This window comes from Lipotes vexillifer, unplaced genomic scaffold (genome assembly GCF_000442215.2).
Source record: "Lipotes vexillifer unplaced genomic scaffold, Lipotes_vexillifer_v1.1 scaffold23, whole genome shotgun sequence".
In the NCBI taxonomy this organism is placed as follows: domain Eukaryota; kingdom Metazoa; phylum Chordata; class Mammalia; order Artiodactyla; family Lipotidae; genus Lipotes; species Lipotes vexillifer.
This window is the reverse complement of record NW_006796283.1, coordinates 866,631-885,565: the sequence shown is the minus strand read 5'-3', so window position 1 is coordinate 885,565 and position 18,935 is coordinate 866,631. Positions and strand designations below refer to the sequence as shown.

Here is an 18,935-nt window from a genome sequence, read left to right as displayed (position 1 = left end):
AAAAAAAAAAAAAAAAAAAAAAAAAAAAAAAAAAAAGGGCAGAAGATCTAAAACACATTTCTCCAGAGAAGACATAGAGATGGCCAAAAAGCACATGAGAAGATGTTCACACACACTAATTATTAGAGAAATGCAAATCAAAACTACACTGAGGTACCACCTCTCGCTGATCAGAACGGCCATCATCAAAAAATCTACAAACAATAAACGCTGGAGAGGGTGTGGAGAAAAGGGAACCCTCCTGTATAAGCTGGTGCAGCCACGATGGACAAGGGTACAGAGTATGGAGCTTCGTCAGAAAACTCAAAAAAGAATTACCGTAAGATCCAGCAATCCCACTCCTGGGCTTATATCTGGAAAAAAACCACGATTCGAAAGTTTACGTGTACCCCAATGTTCATTGCAGCGCTGCTTACGATAGCCAGGACATGGAGGCAACCCAAACGTCCATCGAAAGAGGAATGGATAAAGACGTGTGCATATATATACAATGGAATCTTACTCAGCCATAAAGAAGAACGAAATAATGCCGTTTATAGCAACAGTGGATAGACCTGGAGATTGTCACACTGAGCGAAGTCAGACAGAAAAAGACAAACATCATATGCTATCACCTGTATGTGGAATCTAAAGAAATGGTACAAATGAACTTATTTACAACACAGAAATAAAGTTACAGATGTAGCAGACAAACTTATGGCTACCAGGGGGGAAAGTGGGGGGAGGGATAAACTGGGGAGACTGGGATTGACATGTGCACACTACTATATGTAAAATATGTAACTAATAAGGACCTATACTGTATAGCACAGGGAACTCAGTACTCTGTAATGGCCTGTATGAGGAAAGAATCTAAACAAGAGTGGATATATGTATATGTATACAACTGAATCACTGTGCTGTACACGTGAAACCAACACACCCCCAAAAAAAAAAAAAAAAAAAAAAAAAAAAAAGAATAAATCCCTCCTTTATATGAAGTGTTTCATCAGAGAGTGGAAGCCAGGGAAGGCTACCTGACTGATTTCATAGAAGCTAGAACAGTCATGATAGCAGGATAAAGTCCAATAAAATCAATCTAATACCACCTAAGAATATAAGTTAAAAATCTTAGAAGTGCTATCAAATGCAATTCAGCAAGGAGTAAGCAAGCAACATCAGGAAACATCAATAGGTGCAAAACAAGGTTCTCATCTCAGTAAATCCAGAAAACACATTAGTTGACTTTCAACAACCGCACACCAGAAAACTCAGCAGCAACTTACTGGAGCGCTCGTAAAGTTTCACAGAAAAGAGCCCCACAGGTGTCCCTGTTCAACAGTCTACAAATGATCCTAGGCGATGCACCAGGGCAAGAAAAAGGAAATGTATACAAAATTCAAAAGGAAAGAATACAACTTTTTATTGGCAGGCCTGATCATCTATGATCGTCTAAGGAATAAGGGACGACAGAAACTAAAACATCCCCAGTAACCAACTAAGTGATACCTAAAATAAAAGGAAAGTCAACGGCTCACGGAGCAAAAATGATTTAACGCCATATTCATAGGTGGAGTAACATCACCGTCAAAGACGTCCATTTTCCCCAACTCTATAAACTCAGTGTACCTGAAAATCTAAGTTTTTTGGGTGGAACAAAAAAGGCGATCCTAAAATACACCAGGGAAAGCCAAGGGCCAAGAACGGCTAAGCTGTCAGAAAAGTCAGGGTGAGTTACTCCAGGCAACGGGGAGCTGCAAAGCTACGGCAGTGACACAGGGACGGGCCTGGGCACGCGGGGAGGACACTGCCTGCCAGGAGCACACCCCATGGGGAAGAGGGTACCCCACAGACCTCCAGGATCACTGGCTGTCTGGGTGGCAGAGGAGGAGTTGCACTTCCTTACTCCATCCACAGAAATGAATTCTACGCATAAGAAAAGCAGAACTTGAAGACTTGGAAGGAAATGCATTTGTTAGTTACCATGTCCTTGGGGTAGGGAAGGAATTCCAGCAAGGCACCACACCAAAAAATAAACCCAGAAAAAGATGGATACATTTCGCTGTGTTAAAATAAAAAGGAATGCTATTGACACATATCCTCCTGGATATATATATGTACTTAATAAATTCAAAACGAGGGTTTCATTTGAAGGAGAAAAGGAGGCAAAATGTAGGAGTTGATACTATCCATAAAATAGGGTGAACAGCAAGGTCCTACTGTACTGTACAGCACAGGGAACTATATCAATATCTGTGATAAACCCACAATGGAAAAGAGCTGAATGTATAACCGAATCACTGCTACACACCTGAAAATAACAACACTGTAAATCAACTATACACGTCCATAAAAAGTAAATAAACAAAACGTAGGAGTTGACACGTTGTGGCTATGTGGGCATTCCTTTTGATTGTACTCGGTGCGTTTTAAAATGCTTACTTTAAAATATTTGCAAAGATCGTGATATTCATGATAAGACTCCTGTATGATATGGTAAGAAACAGAATCTGGGGTTGGCAGTGGCCTGGGTTTTGACATGCTGGTGGCCAACAAGGGTTCGCCTCCCGTACAAAGCTCTAGTCCAGGAGGACCACAGAGCATGTGGGGGACACCGCCACGTCGCCGAGACGCTGCACACTTGAGCAGCCTGGCCATGTGGGGCTCGGCTAAGTGAAGCAGCTTTGCACTTTCCAGGACCCTTGTACGTAGCCACAAGTGTCAGGACTGATAGAGTGTTTAGAAGTGCAATGGAAGACAGCCGAGGGCGAGCAGGCCCAGGTGGGTGCTGTCATGCTGAGCGGGGATGGGCGCCTGGTGCTTAAATTTCTCCAGTGAGGATGGCCTCAGGTTTGTCCGTGAGGAACTGCCCCTGTAAGCCAGCCCGGGCACCCACAGGAGCCCGAGGAACGGTTCTGGAAATAGGCGAAATGGCTGACGGAGACGTACCTTCCGGTGTTTCTGCCTAGTTGTGGCCCAGGGACCCCGAGAACCCTGAGAGCGGGTGCCATGACTTAGTCCCCAGCCCGGCGACAAAATCTGGCGCTGACTGGCCTATTAAGCTTTCCTTCCCCGTCTTTCCCGGGCCCCTCGCCAGGGCCTGCCTCCCGCTCCCCTGCGTACCTTCTACGTGTTCCTGGTAAGCTTCAAAAACGGCCTCGATCCCAGGCCACTTGCGCTTGGGGGGGTCCTCGTCGTCACCCTCTCCGTCGTCGTCGTCCTCCTCCTCCTCTGAGTCCGGGTCCACCTCCTGCGCCAGGGGGCCCTTCCTCCCGGCGGGGGGCTCCTGCTGCCCGTCGCGCTGGGGCAGAGGCAGCCGGCTGGAGGACCGGAGCTCGGGGATGTTGTAGTGGACAGAGGCGTCGATGCTGTGGTTCTGCTCTGCGCACAGCACAGCTGCGCTTCCTGGGGAAGAGAAGACGGCTCATCACAGGGCCCGTGGGGACCTGTGCTGGGGGCAGGCGACGGGGTCAGTGTGACTGAGGTCTCGCTGTGGACAAGACGAAGCATGGTGAGGCCTGTGCCCTTCGGAGACCGAAGACGGCACCATCCGGAGGGCTGAAGAGAGCCGTTTACGGCAGCAGGCAGAGCAACTAAGCCCGTGCGCCACCGCTGCTGAGCCTGCGCCCCACAGCCCACAAGCCACAGCTACTGAGCCCGCACGCCTAGAGCCCATGGTCCACAACAAGAGAAGCCACTGCAATGAGAAGCCCGCACACCGCAACGAAGAGTAGCCCCCGCACGCCGCAACTAGACAAGAACCCGTGTGCAGCAACGAAGACCCAGTGCAGCCATAAGTAAATAAGACGGCAGGGGGCCTAGATTCAGTTAACCGCACCACGTGTACGAGGCTCAGCTGTGTTAGGCCCTGAGCCTCGACGTCGTATTCTGTGAAACTGTGGGTTTGAGCTCGGTCTACAGTGGGCCCTCAGTAAGTATCTGCCCCCGCTCGTCAGGAAATGCAGGCGCTCCCAGTCCCTGAACACACCCCGTGCCCTGCCGGCTACCAGGAGGCCGCTAACTGGCGGGGCCCTGTGTAGACAAGGTCCGCTCTGCCTTGTGGCCCTGCTGCTGGTGGTCTAACGGGCGCAAGGTGCCTCCCCGCGTGGACAGCAGCCTCCGGCAGTCAGTGGACCGGTACGGCCCCAACTGTCAGGGGCTGGGTGACTTTTAAAGTCCGGACAAAACAAGTGTAACATCAGGGAATGGTTGAAATGAGGCAGGAAAAATGTGTCCTCGGGCCACCGAAAAGCCTCTGTGGGTGTGTCTTAGGGGGGAGCACAGAGGGGTTTGATCTAGTCACGCAGCCAAAACATTTCCATCTGGAAAAATACGGTTCAAGTAAATTCACAACAAACTTCCAATAAAGCGCTCCTCCTGCCTTGGAGAGCTGTTTTCAAAGATCACTGCGACAACCACTGCCCTTTGCTTTTTGAGTATCATTTCATCTCTGCTGCCAGCGTTAATTTACCTGAAGGATACTGACGCCAGAGCTGTATGTCTAATAGTCAGCTCTTGTAGGTTGCAGTAATAAAATTTCTTTTATACTTTCTTCTGGCTACTGGAGTGTACAGAAATTTATTTTACACTCAGTAGTGATTTAATCACTGAGGATTCTTTTCTAATCAACGGGAATGAAATGTACTGACCCGTTCTCTGACCTGCAGTGATTCCCAGCAAAATGTCCAAGGGGCATGAATCTGGGGGCTCACACATGGGGCTGGAGCAACCAGTATGTCACACAAAGTGCTCGCTGAGTCTAGTTATCAAAGGACAGACAGGGAGCTTCCTAGGTGAGTCCGTAGGGGAAGCTGGGAAATCATTCAGCTGCAGAAGGCACGGATCCTGTTTTCGCTGAAAAGGCTCCTCGAAGGGCCTTATTAAATTCAGACGGCCTCTCTCGCTAAGCTTCCCTAAGCTTCCCTGACGTGTGGTCCACGAAGCAGCAGCACCCGGGCACCCGCTCCAAGCGGTGCGCTCCCAGGCCCCACCCTGGACCTGCAGAGGCAAAACCCGCCTCTACTGCCAGGTGCCTCACGCACCCCGAGTGGCGCTCCTCGACACAGCCAGGCGGCCTCGTTACCTCTGTGCTTCTGCAGGGCTTTCTGGGTGGACTGCAGGACGGACTCGTGGAACTGATGCGCGAACTCTTCCGCCACGAAGGGCTCCCACGGCTTGCTCTTCCCGTTGATGCCGTGGGACAGCGGCACGGGGATGTCCTTGGGCGCGGGGCCCCGGATGTAGTGGAGCATGCTCAGGCTCTTCTTGCCCCCAGGGGTCTCGCTCGGCCTGGCTTTCTCACCGCTGGCGGGGGCTGGCTCCTGGACTCGCTCCTGCGGCCGGAGCTGTTCCAGTCTCCCAGGCTCCGTGGCCTTCTGGATGTCAGACAAGGAAGCAGTGATACCCACAGGCTTCTCCGTATCCAGAGAGGCTTGCTGCGTGGCTGGTTCTTTTAGAGACAGAAAGTGAGGAACACGTTAAGACCTGCAATGTGAACGGGCCAACCCTGATGTCTAGAGCTTGCACTGAATGACGTAGGGCAAAGGACCCGGACTTCGGAGCCATTTAACTAAAGGTCAGTGTGCACTGTGTGGTCGGAGACGGGGCGTGTTTAGCAGCAAGGCCATCCTTGAAAGGTGCCCCAGGAGGGCATCTGAGAGGAAGAGAAGACTCTGAAGGAAGAAGCAAGTCGCTTGCGGTCGATCCAAAAGGCAGGAAGTTACGTAGCCCGACCCGACCAGAAAGATCCAATTACGAGCTGAGAACAGGGCCAGACCAACAAGATTTCCTGCTCTGTCAGCAGGACAGTGCAGGAGAGTCAGAGCCACGGGAGAGAGAGAGAGACAGGAGGTGTGAAAGCAGGTACTGGAGGGGCCTGCAAGGCAGAAAAAGCAAGAAAAAGACGCCGGGAGGAGCGCGAAGGGTGGATGGACGGGAGCACAGAGCCCAAGCAGCAGGTGCTGAGACCCGGGCCACCGCTGGGCGGACGGACGGCGGCCAGAGCCACGCCGACCACCGGGCACAGTGTGCTGCAGCCGGGACCCTCCCCCTGAACCCTCCGAGCCCCGACTGCCAAGGCTCGCGCTCCGGCCGAGGAGATCCTTCCCACGCGCAGGAAGCTTGAGAGAGAGATGGAGAGAAAGCAGCACACGCTGTGTCCAGGAGGAAGACGACCTGGGGTGGTGGCCTCTGACCCTGGGCAGCCCCCGGGACAGTCCCGGGCGGTGGCGGATGGGGCTGGCCTTACCGCTCAGGGACCCAGCAGGACTGTCCCTCGGAGAGCTCCTGAGCGGGTCTGCCACCGCTGCTGACAGCGCCCTCTGCTTCATGGCCTGGAGCAGCTCAACAAGCCTCTCTTTGTCTATGAGAAAAGCAGCCCGAGATTAACAAGAGGATCGTGGCACCCCCGGGAGGGAAGGCGAGCAGGAGTCCAGCCCAGGCCGCGACCGGCAGGCGCGAGCCCTTTAGAAACACAGAGCCACGGGGACAGGCTATAGGTTTAGAGGAAGAAACGGCACTTTACAGCGAGCCCAGATTCCTCTCAGCTTTCACTACAGAACATTTCAGGTGTGTGCGAGAACGGCTGTGTGTGTGCAGTGAATAAATAACTGGTACCTGCGAGCTTCTGGGAACGAATTCTTATTTATTTAAAAGAGAAAAAAGTCGGCCCCGACACAGGAAGCAACCCCGAAGAGCCCCAGAGAGCCCTGGGGAGCACAGGCTGCTTCCTGACAGTCTCTTCCCCGCCGCCTGCCACGCGAGTGCGAATCCCACGACGGCGGCCGTTTAGGGAAAAGGGACACCGACCCGGTGACATCTGACGCCACAGATTCCCGAGGCAGTTCAGGGGCCTCTCGCGGACTGAAACTTAAGTGGCCACGTCACCGGCGGCGTCCTCCAGGAATTAAGTCAGGCACAAAGATGCTCTTTACAAACAAAACTCTGCACGTTCCCAGGGATTTGCCCTGGTGATCGTGTCACTGCCCCTTCAAGAGAAAGCAAGAACTCCAGCTCACTGGTTCGACACAAAAACTGAATGCTACACCCCCGCTACGGAAATAAGTGAAAGTAACTACACGACCAAGAAGCACTTCTGCTTTCCTCTTCCTTCTGGAGAGAGGCGCGCGAGTGCCAGCAAGGGGAACGTGGGGGTGCGTACCCCAGGAAGGCCTAGTTTTCACCTGCGCCACCATCCTGGCACTGAGCGAGCGTGAGCGGCAGACCAAGGCAGCAGGTGCCCCAGACAGCGTTCAGACCGCACCACGGGCTCCAGCCCAAGAGTCAGCCCCGACATGGCCCTTGGTGGCCAGACCGATCTGGAAGCATCTCTCAGGGCAGATCGTCCACTCAGTGGGTGCCGGCTCTGCCCAGCGGCCACGAGAGCAGCCGCCAAGAGAAAACGCCCGCTACCGAGAAGCCTGAGCACCTTGCTCGGGAAGGTGCACGTCCACCCCACACCCAGGGCGGGCTGAACGCGCTGGGGGACCTGACAAGGGACGAGAGCAGGCATCAAGCTCACGGTGGGCTGTACACAGAACACCAGCGCGCCTTCAATTCCACCCGGGATGAGACAAGAGAAAACAGGCTTTGAAGGGGGCCGTGCAAGTTTCCGACGGGGAGAGAAGCGTGACGGCGGAGACAGTGGGGCAAGTCTGTGAGAGCAGAGGGGAGCCAGGAGGAGGCCCGAGGCCCCGCCTCCTGCCTCGGAGACCCTCAGCCCTCCTGGCCGAGGCCCCGCCCCACCCGGGCCGCACCTTTCCTCGTCTCAGTGCTGATGTGGGTCAGGTTGAAGGTGGTCAGGAACTTCCTCTTCTCCTCGAAGTTGGGGCTGCTGTTCATCTCGTCGGGGCTGTAGCGGGTGGACAGCGCCCGTCTCGGCGACGGCGTCTGCCGCTTGCTCTGGACCGTCGGGGGCGACGGGCTTCTTTCTCTCAGCATCCGCCGCCGCTTCCTCCGCTTCTGGGTCAGCAGTTCCTCCTTCTGCTGTCGGGTGGTCAAGCCAAAAAGTTGCAAAAACTCTAGCTTCTAGATTGGGAAAGAGAACAAATGATTTTGAAACCACTGGCAGTGGCGTGCTTCTGCTGACCCAGCGGCCCCTCCCGGGGTCCTCAGAGCTCTCGTGCCGTGGCCACTGGGCGCCGGGCCCGGGAGGAGGAGGGCCCTGACGGCATCCCAACAAGCGTGGGCAAGCCCGGAGGCAGGCACCGAGGTGGGTGCCAGCAGCCCAGCCCAGAGCCTGACCGCAGCGACGCACCCCAGATACCTCAAAGGACGTGTCCAATTTGAGGGGCGGCTGCTCGGCCACACAGCGGAGGTGGGCCCTAACCTCCTCTTCGTCACTCTCATCGTAGGAGTCGTCCAGGTCGTAGTAGTATCCTGGAGGTGGAACGGATCTATTCAGCTGGGCAGGGAGCCTCGATTCGCCAGTGAACACACGCAGGGCACTCCACCTGGCAGGCCAGGCCCTACCGCCCTTTGAGCACCCCCCCAAAGCCAGATTCCTTTCACCCCAGGTGGAAATGTGCATTAACCCCTAGTCCTAGGGCTTCTTAGGGCTGGCAGGTGGGGGGCAGAAAGCAAGCACCAGGCTTCCCTTGGATCCACAGACCCCAAGTGACCAGGCGGTCTCCTGGCCAACACCGATCCCCCAGCAGGGGACCGTTCGTCACACAGGCCCGGGGCCACGTCCACGGCAGCCCAAGGCTGTCTGTGCACATCCGCTCCCTCCTGCTCGGGAGGGGACAGGCACACTCAGGTCCCCGTCCCCTCAAAGGTACAGAGCACGCATGCAAACTCCCGTGCAGAGGACACAACCCCTGCACCCGAGGGCACCGGGGCTCTCCCCCCGCCTTCTCACAAGGTGAGTGGAGCAGAAAAATCTTTCTGGGGCTCTAAATTTAGCCTAGAGCAACAACGTACACCAACCAAGACTCACTCGGCCTTGGCCCCCGCTTCTAGCTAAGAGGCTGAACTTAACACCATGCAGAAGAAACTGGTCTGGGTCCCCGATCCCTCCTGGTCTGACAGGGGGTGAAGGTAGGGGACAGCCATGCTTGCCCTGGGCCTGCTCGCCTGTTCTCCGTAGCTCTTTGGGGAACCCAGGATGCCGCTGGCTGAGTCCCACCCCCCCCTGTGCAGGAGCAGGAAGGAGAGGCGGGCAGAGCTCCCGCCTTCCCCGCCCTCTAGGCCACCCACCCGCCTGCAACTGGGACAGCAGCCCCGGGAGAGGAGTCCCCACCGGGCCCCGGGCCACGCTCTCGACAGCCTCCTCCCCTTTACGCTGCACTGTTAATGAAGGAGGAGGGAGGAGGGAGGAGGGAGGAGGGAGGGCCGTGGCCGCCAGGGACACGACCTTTCTCCTGGGCCTCCCGCCGCCGGCGCTCCTCCAGGTCCAGCTTGCTGACCAGCCTCCGTCGCTGCTGCAGGAACTCGTCGTAGACGTAGGTGGGGTCGGGGCCCCGTGGCGCTGGGGGCCGGTAGGGCGAGCCCGGCTTCAGGGGCCCGGGGGTCTCCCCGAAGGGGGCCGGCGGGACGAGCGGGGCCCGGGGCTGGCCCAGGACGGTCTGGGTGGACGGCTCGAGCTCCGCCAGGAAGTGCGCGGGCGCAGGGGCGAAGGCCTGCGGCTCCAGGCCCCCCGCCTCACGGGGCGGCGGCTGGTACTTGTCCAGGGGGGCAGCCTCTCGCTTCCGGGGTCCCTCCTCCGCCTTGTCGGGGCAGTAGACCCTCTCCACCTTCACCAGTGGGACGGCTGCCTGGCGGCTGGGCTCAAACGGGGCGGGGTGGCCGTGCAGAGGGTGGCCCTCGGGGGCGCGCCGTGTCTCCAGCGTGCTGTCCATCAGGGACACCGGGTTCCAGAGGGCCGTGGGCACCGAGTGGTGCTGGGGCTTGGGTGAGATGAGGGGCGGGGGCCCGCCAAAGTGCTGCGGGGGGTCGCGGCCTCCCGGCTCGTGACGGTTTGGTCCCGGCCTGCGAAGGGAGCGGAAGCAGCCGTCAGCCGCGAGGGCCCAGGCGCGCCAGCCACCCTGGCCCCCAGGCCGCCTGCCGGGAGCCCCGAGCCGGCCAGAGCTGGAGGGGCGAGCAGGCCTCCTCTGGGCCACGTCCCAGGGCTGGAGGGAGGACGGGCCTTCCGCTCCGCCGCCTTCTCTGTGGACAGCTCGCGGCAGGCGTGTTGCAGGCCCGCTTTGGAGAGAACAATGGGCTCTGCGGGTCTAGGGCAGAGACAGTCCCGGCCCGGCCAGACCCGCTCGAGCCCGTCTCTCACCAGCGACCTCACAGCAGCTCACCCTGTGCCACGGCTTCCTGAATTCCGAGCATGCTGAGAACAGACCCGCCCCCGACCCGATCCCAACTCCAGGCGAGCCATGCGGAGGGGGCCCGGCCTCCTCTCTCCGACTCCGTGCTCACACACAGCAGCAAGAGGCCGGCCTCGACCTGCTTCCATGGACACCCTCACAGCCGGCAGCTACGCCCAGAGGGTCTTCAAGGCCCGGGCCGGGGCCGGTCCAGGGAGCCAGGCCACCTGCTGGAGCGCGCGCCCCTCACACACAGGGAGGGAGGGAGGGAGGGGACCGTCCACCAGACAAGCAGCTTTGCCCCGAAGCCAAACTAAGTGCCTCTTTCCTCGGTGCATTTAAAACAACGTTCACCTTCCAGAGGACTACGTGGCCGCTGTTTCTCCAAAGTTTATCCATTTTCTTAAGGGAAGCCCCACGCTGCCACGGAGACCGAGGGTAAGGTCTGAGGGGACGGAAGGGGAAGGGCAGAGGCCACGGCAGGCACGTGAGCAGCCGTCTCCCAGGGCTCCTCCTGCCTGGCCGAGGAGGGGGCCGGCTAATCAGAGCCACCAAGGCCACTGCGCCTCTGCTGGGTGGATACGAAAGGGAACCATATCGAGAAGCGATAAGTCCTCAAGTAAACAGCAGCGCAATGAAACCTGTTAGCGAAGCAATATTTCACGCGCTGTAGCCAGGCACAGGCTGGCTTTCTAACCCGGAGCCCAAGGGCCCGAAAGACCCTCAGGTTCGCGCTGCTGTGGGGACCACCGAGGCCAGGTGAGGACCGAGGCAGAGGCCACCCCTGCTGGGGGCAGCAGCACACAGGCCCTGACAGCTGCGCTGGGATCTTGCGGCCCCAAGCAGAGGAAGCCACCCTCGGGAGTCAGCACGCCCTGAATTTATCAGGAGATGCTAGACGTGTGCTGACTGCTCACCCAGTCCCCTGGGTGTGACGGGGACCAGAGGAACAGAGGGCAGCTCAGAAGCAGATGAGACAGCCCCTGTGTAGCCTCGGACGGGCCCAGAGAAGCAGAGGGACCGTCTGCAGCACAGACCTCGCTGTGGCCACGCTGAGCGGAGCAGAGGCCGGAGGACATAGGAGGCCCAGGCAGGGGCCTGGCCACAGTGCACTCCCGGTCACACCCGATTAGCAAGCGAATCCCCTCAGTGGGTGCAGAGGCAGGACTGCTGGACGGGCCAGCCATGCCCAGGACACAGGAAAAAAAACCCACCAGCTGGAGAAAGAGGGAGGGAACAAGTGGACATTTACAACGCCTCCGACCCAGAAACCCAGCACCATGGACATCAGGGGCTGGCAAGAGGCTCAGAAATCCTCCCACCCAAGCTCTTTTGTGCAAAGCGGAGGGAGATGGGCCCGGAGAAGGCGAGCGGTGTCCAGTGTGCCCCAGGCCTGGCCAGGCTCTCGCCACCAACTCTGGTGTGGGTCTCAGCCTGGCCCTTCAGAGTGAGCCCTGGAGGGAGGGAAGGTGGGGTGGGGGACACAAGATGACAGCCAGATCAGCAGACGGGGAGCAGCGAGGCCTCACGGGCAGCTCTAAGAAGGGGCCCAGCTCACAAGGCAGGTGTCGGCAGCCAGGGGTCCCAGAGACACGTGCAAAGGCCTCTTGGAAATATTTTAGAACAGGGCCGGAGAAACGGGTATTTTTTTAAATTACAAAAGCAGTAAAATTAATTTGTTTGATTAAAAACTAAAAGGAATCCCCCTTCTCATTAAAAAAAAAAAAAAGTTTGGGCAGAAGGAGATGGAAAGGACGTAATCATTGAATGAAGATTCTCCGTCGCCCTCCTTCAGGCACCGCGAGCGTCGCTGCTGGGACGCAGCTGGGCCGGGGCTGTAGACACAGGTTACTCGGGGATGGACGACCCTGAGCAACCGCCTTCCCTCCTCACCGCTCCCTCCTCCCAGGCCAAAGCGCTTAGGGTTAGGGTTAGGGTTAGGGTTAGGGGGGGCGGGGGGGGCGGGGGGGTTAGAAGGTGAAATGAAACACAAGTGACAACACGCAGGCTCGCAGGAAGCCTATCACAGGCTCTCGTTAAACGCGGGCTCCCTCGTGCAGACGCCGCCCCCATCCCCGGGCCCACCTGGCGCTCTCGGGCCTGTGCTCCGCGTCCGCGGGTGCCGGCGGCCGGCCCAGGTCCAGGTGCTGCTCCAGCACCTGCTGCCGGAACTCAGACACCTGCGACTGGCGGTCCTCCTTCTCCTGCCGCAGCCGCCGCTGCCGCGCCAGCCACTTTTCCTCCTCGTTGGTGCGCTGGAGGAGCAGGGCCGTGGCCGCGCTGCTGCCCGGCAGAGAGAGCAGGCCGTGGGTGGAGAGCAGGCCGGGCACGGGGTGGTGCGGGGCGGCCGCCGGGTGCAGGGGGTGCTGCACGGGCTTGGGCGCCTGCAGGCCCGCGTCCTTCAGCTTCTCTGTGGGGGAGAAAGGCTGTCACGGCGGGATCTCGGCACCAGGCTCAGTCCCTCCCCGCTGCCCGTCCTCCCGGAGGAGACGCACGCCACCCTCCGAGGGCCTCCCCGCGGCCGGGCCGAGACGGCCGGGGGCGTGGACGGTCCGGGCGCGCGCCTCATCCGGGTGACACGCTGGGTGTGTGGGCGTGTGGGGCAGGCTCACGCCCACACGCCAGAGCAGACTTGAACTCTGGGAATCACCCGAGCCGGGTGCTACAAGTTAGATTACGCGTACGTATGATAAAATTAGGTAAAATGTTAAAAACTAAGGCTAAAAAATACTGAAAACTATCCCTTCCTAAGAATTATGTCACGTTTTACCACGGTGCGCAGTCTTTCAGCTGTCTACCTACATCTGTCTTCTCTGTGTCGTGTGCCTCTCCCCCCCGGCTCCCCGCGCGGGGACATCAGGCGCGTAGCTTGCAAAAGGCATGGTGTGAATCTGCTCCAGGCCGGCGGGTAGAGGCTACGCGGCAGGGCCCTTTCCTCGGGAGCCGCCCAGCACGCAGCTCCCCGGGCACGGTCCTCCCCTCGGGTACCTGCTCGGGTTGGGGTCAGCTGCTCCGAGGCCTTGCCCCGCTCCTCGGTGGCGTGGCTCCGCAGCCCGTGCAGCTCGGCCACGGGCAGGAAGGCCGGCTCCAGCGCCTTGGCGGCCAGCAGCTCCTTCTCGCGGGCCCGCTGCTCCCGCTGACGCTCCAGCTCCCGCTCGCGCTCCAGCTCCTTCTCCCGCTCGCGCTCCCGCTCGCGCTCCTTCTCGCGCTCGCGGTCAGCCTCCCGCTCCCGCTCGCGCTCCCTCTCCCGCCTCAGCTCCTCGTCCATCTGCATCCTGCGGGGCGAGCAGAGGGAGATGTGGCCTCCACCGCGGGGGCGCTCGGGGCCGGGCCGGGCCGCTAGGGAGAACCCCCGGAAGCAAGGAGCTGACGCCCGAGACCAAGGCTTTCGTGAAAAAGCCAGCATTCCCATCCGAACGGTGATGGGAGGTGAGGCGGGTTCTCCTCTCGTTAACGCGCCAAGAGACTCAGAGTCCATTAGATCAAAAGTTGTGCACCAACTCCCAAAGCGCCATGGAAAGCTCACGGCCGGGGGGCTGGAGAGTCTGACGATGTAGCCTCGTCAGGCACCGGCCAGGAGCTCCAAGCACCCACCGTCACCGCCCCGTGTGCAGGCGAACACACCCAGGACCCGAGTGGCCAAGGAGCCCGCCTGGCCACACACAAACGGCCCAGCCAGGCTCTGCCATCCGGGGAGGGAAGAGCAGAGGACACCCGGCCTGAGACAGGGCTTACCTCTCGGCACTGAGGCTGGACATCCGCTCCGAGTGCAGCGCCGCCAGAGACGAGTGCGAGAGCTCGGGCGGGTAGCGGACCCCAGACAGGTGGAGATGCATAGCTGATGGATGCAGTGGGGGCAGGGAGCCGGGGGTGGGGATGGGGTAGAAGGGGGACCGCAGGGCCGACAGGCAGTAGGAGTCGTCCATCCTGTGCGAGAAGATGGCGCTAGTGAGCACGGAACGTAAAGGAAAAAAGGCAAGACCCAGCCCCACCACCAGGTGCCCCAGCCAGGTACGGTTGTTGATCCAGGGGCGCCGGACAGGGCAGGACGGCCACAGAGCCTCCACGAAGGCCCTGAAGAAAGGGTCCACGTCCACAGCCAGACGCAAAGCCCCCTCCTCCCAGAGGCCAACAGATGATAACAGCTCAGGGCTCCGAGGCCCTGCTGGCCACCCCAGGCCAAGCGAGGAGACTTCCAGGTCTGGGGAGGGGTGGTCCACAGCATAACTGCCGACCCGTCACGGAGGACGCAGGAAGCTTCTCGGTAGAGCAGTGGTACAGCACCGTCTCCAGCAGGGTTTCCTGGTCGCACACAAACCTTGCGCTCTGCGCTTTAACGCTTAAGTGCACCAGTGGAGCTGATGGCGGGAGAGGGAGGGTCTGGGGCGAGGCCAGCTCGGACAGAATTTCCCTCCGGGGGTAAAGTCCTAACGGCTCATCTGCAGGGCTGGGAGGGGTGGCCGCCTGGGGTCTCCCTGGGAATCTGGCCCCAAGCAGTGTCTGCCCAAGGGTGGGTGGGGAGGTCTGGGGCGCCTCACCTGAAGGCCGGGTGGGGGAAAGGGTGCGGGGCCAGGTAGCTGGGGTGGTAGTAGGCCGCGGCGGTGGCCGGGTCTAGGCCCAGGGGAGGCAGGGAGGACACGCGGAGGTCCTCGGCGGTGTGGTAGGGCCGGAAGCTCCGCAGGTAGTCCTCTGTCACCGTGCTGGGGGGCACCACGTGGTGCACGGGCCGCTGGAGGCTGCGGGAGGGACAGACAGAGGACGAAAGGCGGAGGTGAGCCCCAGGCCGGGAAACGGGCCAACCTCCCGGCACTTCCACCATGCCTCCCTCGCAAGGACAGATCCTGGCAGGAGGCCCAGGGCACAGGTGGGCAGCTGCTTGCTCCTTGGGCCCCCCCGGCCCCCGCCGTCCTCACCAAGTGGGCGCAGGGCCGCTATCCGCGGCCTGGAGGGACCCCTGGCCCCGGGAGCCCCAGACTGGGGGTTTAGGGTCGGGCAGACGGCAGAGCCAGCCGTCGGCTCAGCGTGGAAACGGCCAGCAGGCGCAGACGGGGCTGCCGGCCCGGGGCTGAGCCACCATCTGGCGGCTCTTGGGCTCAGCTGGTGCGGCTGGCCTGGCGGCCAGAGCCTCAGGGGTCCAGAGCCCAGCACGCGTGCCCTCCCCGGGCCCCGACCTGCACTTACTTCAGCGGAGGAAAGCGGGAGTCCTGCACCACCGAGCTGGGGGAGATGCCAAAAGGGTAGGGGGTGCTGAGCAGGTGTGAGGGGATGGCCGGGCCCCCTGCCTTCTCCTGGGGCAGCGGGGGCTCCACGATGAGGCGTTCCCGACCGCTGCCACTGCCCCGAGAGCCAGCGTCTTGCTAGAGGACAGAAAGCAGTGGGTCAGGGCAGGGGCGGGCGGCTCTGACCACGGCCAACGACGAGCCAGGCCTTCCTCCAGACTCGGGGAGGGGGGCGGGGTTCATGCTTCAGAGCACGATCTAGAGATGGCCTTTCCTTACGGTTTTCCACCCAAACCTGCGGTATGAGCAGCGTGGCAGGCGGAACAGAAAGAAGGGAGGACACGGAGGACACGGGTTCCAATGATGGGTGGGTCTGGACTGAAACACATCTGGGCGACAGGAAAGGACAGACGCCCTGGGATAGGACTGGGGTCCAGACGAGTGCCCGCCAGGGGACACAGCACAGTAGGGCCGCCCGTGCCTTCCCAGCACAGATCTCCCACAGGTCACACCTGCTCCAAAGTCAGACGCGGGAGCTGGATGATGGTGGGCCCCGCAGTCCCCCTCAACCCCCGGCGGTGAGCTCTGCACTGCGGCGGCTGTGACAGAACCACGCGGAGCCCCTGGCCACTGATCACCAGGCATGCACCGGCATCCCAAGGGGCCAAAGCATCAGCTGTGCTGCCAGCTGCCGGCCCGCATCACAGATACCTCTCGGCCCACGGTGCCCACGGAGGACGTGGCCGAGAAGCTGCTGCTGCCCTTGGGCAGGGCATGCCAAGCTGTCCCCCAGACAAACCCCGGGGCGGCCAGGGCACCGACCAGAGCACAACTGGCCAGACCTGTCTGGGGACCTTTGCACACTGATGGGGGCAGGGCTGTGGGCCCGCCTGCCCCAGACTCCCGGACACAGAGAGTGACCTGGGGCCTGGCGGGGAAGGCAGACCCCTGAGAAACCAGAAGGCGCTCACGCAAGGCAGGACGGGGAAGGAGGCGGCCCCCAGAACCCCCAGCCACACGGAGGACCGTCCTGCACGCCCGCCCACAGGAGCGTCCACAACACATCGAAAGGTTCTGTCGTTGGGGTCATTCACACGGCTGAGAGAGGGCCGCACGGCAGGCACCGAGCGTCAACAGCAGCCAGAGGCTCTCGCTCTGGACGCGGGAGCGGCCGCCAGTCTGGAGGCTCCGTCACCGTGACACCCTGTTCAGCCTAAGGTGAGGATATCTCGGCCCAGGCCTCCCCTGAGCCCCGAAAGCTCCACAACCCGGCCCCTCCTTGGCCAGATGGCACGACGCCCGCCACCTGGCACCAGGCCCGGCCGCCCCTGATCAACCGCAGCAAGCAGGGCGTGGGCCCAGGTCTGTCCACCCCAAACCCACGGTGTTTCCGCTGGGCCACAACCCTCTGTCTCCTCACTGATGTGGCGCGTGTCCAGGAATGACCACTGTACCTGGGGCGGTGACAAGAGTCTGTCCCCAAGGAGACACCCTCTACTGTTCCTCCAGCCCTGACTCTGCCAGTAACCTTCCCGTCAGAGTCAGGAGATGGGGCAGCAGAGACCCCCAACCATCTCACTCCCTGGGTAGGGGGGGCAAGAGACAGACTGCACAGACCCCTGGGCGACCCCTCCACCTCCACACCAGCAGAGGATGACCCCGCGGAGCATGAGGGGCCCATCCGTCACCATATTTACCAAACGTGCTGGTGGGTGGGCACAGCGGCACTGATCGTTAACTGGAGGAGACAGGCCCCTGACTGGAATCTTTAATGAGCGGCCACATCTGTTCTCACGTGTGGGCACAGCCCCTCGGCTCACGGAGGGGCCCTCGTGGTGCGTGAACTCCGACCTGCCCTTCCCGGGATGGGTGGTCACAAAGCGGCAGTCAAGGGTGGGACCCACACGTGCGCCAAGCCCGGGTCAGGGCAGGGAGCCCGGGACCCCCGCCCGGGTATTACGAGCCTTCTACACGGGGTCCGGCGCGGGGTGGCTCCCGTCTGGTCCTGGAGACCCTGGACGGGTCCCATAACTGCCCTGGGCCTCGGTTCCCCCAGCTGTCAAACGTGCAATCACAGCAGCGGCTCACAGAGCAGCAGGGATGGGTGCACGGGTGTAAACGGGAAACGGGGGTCTCACACAAGCAGCTGCACCTCCTAGCCCACCCCCCTACACCCTCTCGCGCTCCCCGTCGACACTACCACCCAAGAGGCTGTCCTCAGCGTGCCGGGTCCCCCTCACACCCCTCCCTCTGCTGGCGCAGGGCCAGGCCAGTACAAGTGCTGACCCCCACGACGAGGCACGAAGGCTCTCCTCAGCCGCTCTGGGGCCTGCCCCTCACGGGGGCCACTGTGGAGTGGAGAGGCCCTGTGCCCAAGGTCTGCGATGGACTAGACAAGGGACGGCATGGCCCTCAGATGCTCTCTGGATGGGGACGCAGTGGCTGCAGCCGGAGGCCCCCTAGGTGCCAGGGCAGCTCCCCCGATAAATGCCTGGGGTGATGGGATCCAGGGTGACCTGGGCTCTGCCTCCAGGCTGGCAGCAAGGCCCCTCCTCCCCTCAGGCCGCAGTAGGAGGAAGACGGCAGCCAAGGGCCTCTCCACCGTCAGCCCAGGACAGCGAAGTCCTTGAGGGGACCTCGATTTAAGGACAAAATCTGGGGACAAGCTCCAGGCAACTCCAGGCCACCACACGCTTCCTCGCGCTTCCGGCACTGTTTGCTGAATCAAACAGCAGAGTGAGGGGCCCCAGGCAGCCCCTGTCCCAGGGGAGGGGCCCCGAGCGCACCAGCCCCAACTCAACGCCGTCCCCAGAAGCCCCCATCAACCCTCGGCAGGACAAAGCCCTGCTGGAAGGCGGCTGGGCCAGATGGCACCTTCCCAGCCCGGCTGAGGACAAACAAGGAGCTGGAGAGGCGGGGGGAGGCGTGGGCTGGCAGGCAGGGGGTCCAGTGGGCCAGACCCATGCGCCCGTCTGGCTGGAGCCCTGCCAAGCTTATGACAGGCACCTGGGAACGAGGTCAGGCGGGGTGGGCCCGGGCAGCAGCCCCCAAACCAGGCCGGGCCCAGGAGGCTCAGCCGGCCACCCCGAGGCCCCCGATGATGGCGGCCAGGCCCCCGCGTCGGCCCGCGGCCGGGCTCGCCCCGAGGAACATCTGCGGGCAGCTGCTCAGTTTCTGAGCAGCGGCTGCAGGTGCAGCTGTAGAGATGAAAGAAGGAAGGAGTTGGGGGGAGAGGGAAGGAGGGAAGAGAATCCTTCATTCTCTGGTGATTAGAGAGGTTTCCACTGGGCAGCCGGGCAGACATGCCCTGTTAGCTTTAAAACAGACTATTTGTCATTGCATCTGTCCTGCCACAGCTCCCGCTACCTGGGAAATACCGGTGACCCCAGGGCGCGGGAGGGCCCCCCGTGACTCACGTGCCGGGACTTCAGGAAGCCCCCCCCCC

General features: G+C 60.8%; 1 protein-coding gene across 1 annotated transcript in view; it reads right to left on the bottom strand.

Annotated features, from left to right (window-relative positions):
- GSE1 (Gse1 coiled-coil protein) overlaps positions 1–18,935 on the bottom strand; it is a 34,454-nt gene that overhangs the window by 2,285 nt on the left and 13,234 nt on the right. Inside the window, exons 3-13 of the mRNA XM_007468414.1 lie at positions 15,453–15,628; positions 14,810–15,007; positions 14,007–14,198; positions 13,260–13,546; positions 12,357–12,681; positions 9,332–9,945; positions 8,243–8,355; positions 7,734–8,004; positions 6,227–6,340; positions 5,063–5,428; positions 3,103–3,384 (exon numbers count right to left, since the gene is read on the bottom strand). Coding sequence (XP_007468476.1) covers positions 3,103–3,384; positions 5,063–5,428; positions 6,227–6,340; positions 7,734–8,004; positions 8,243–8,355; positions 9,332–9,945; positions 12,357–12,681; positions 13,260–13,546; positions 14,007–14,198; positions 14,810–15,007; positions 15,453–15,628 — 2,938 coding nt within the window. The remainder of the gene's footprint in view (positions 1–3,102; positions 3,385–5,062; positions 5,429–6,226; positions 6,341–7,733; positions 8,005–8,242; positions 8,356–9,331; positions 9,946–12,356; positions 12,682–13,259; positions 13,547–14,006; positions 14,199–14,809; positions 15,008–15,452; positions 15,629–18,935) is intronic.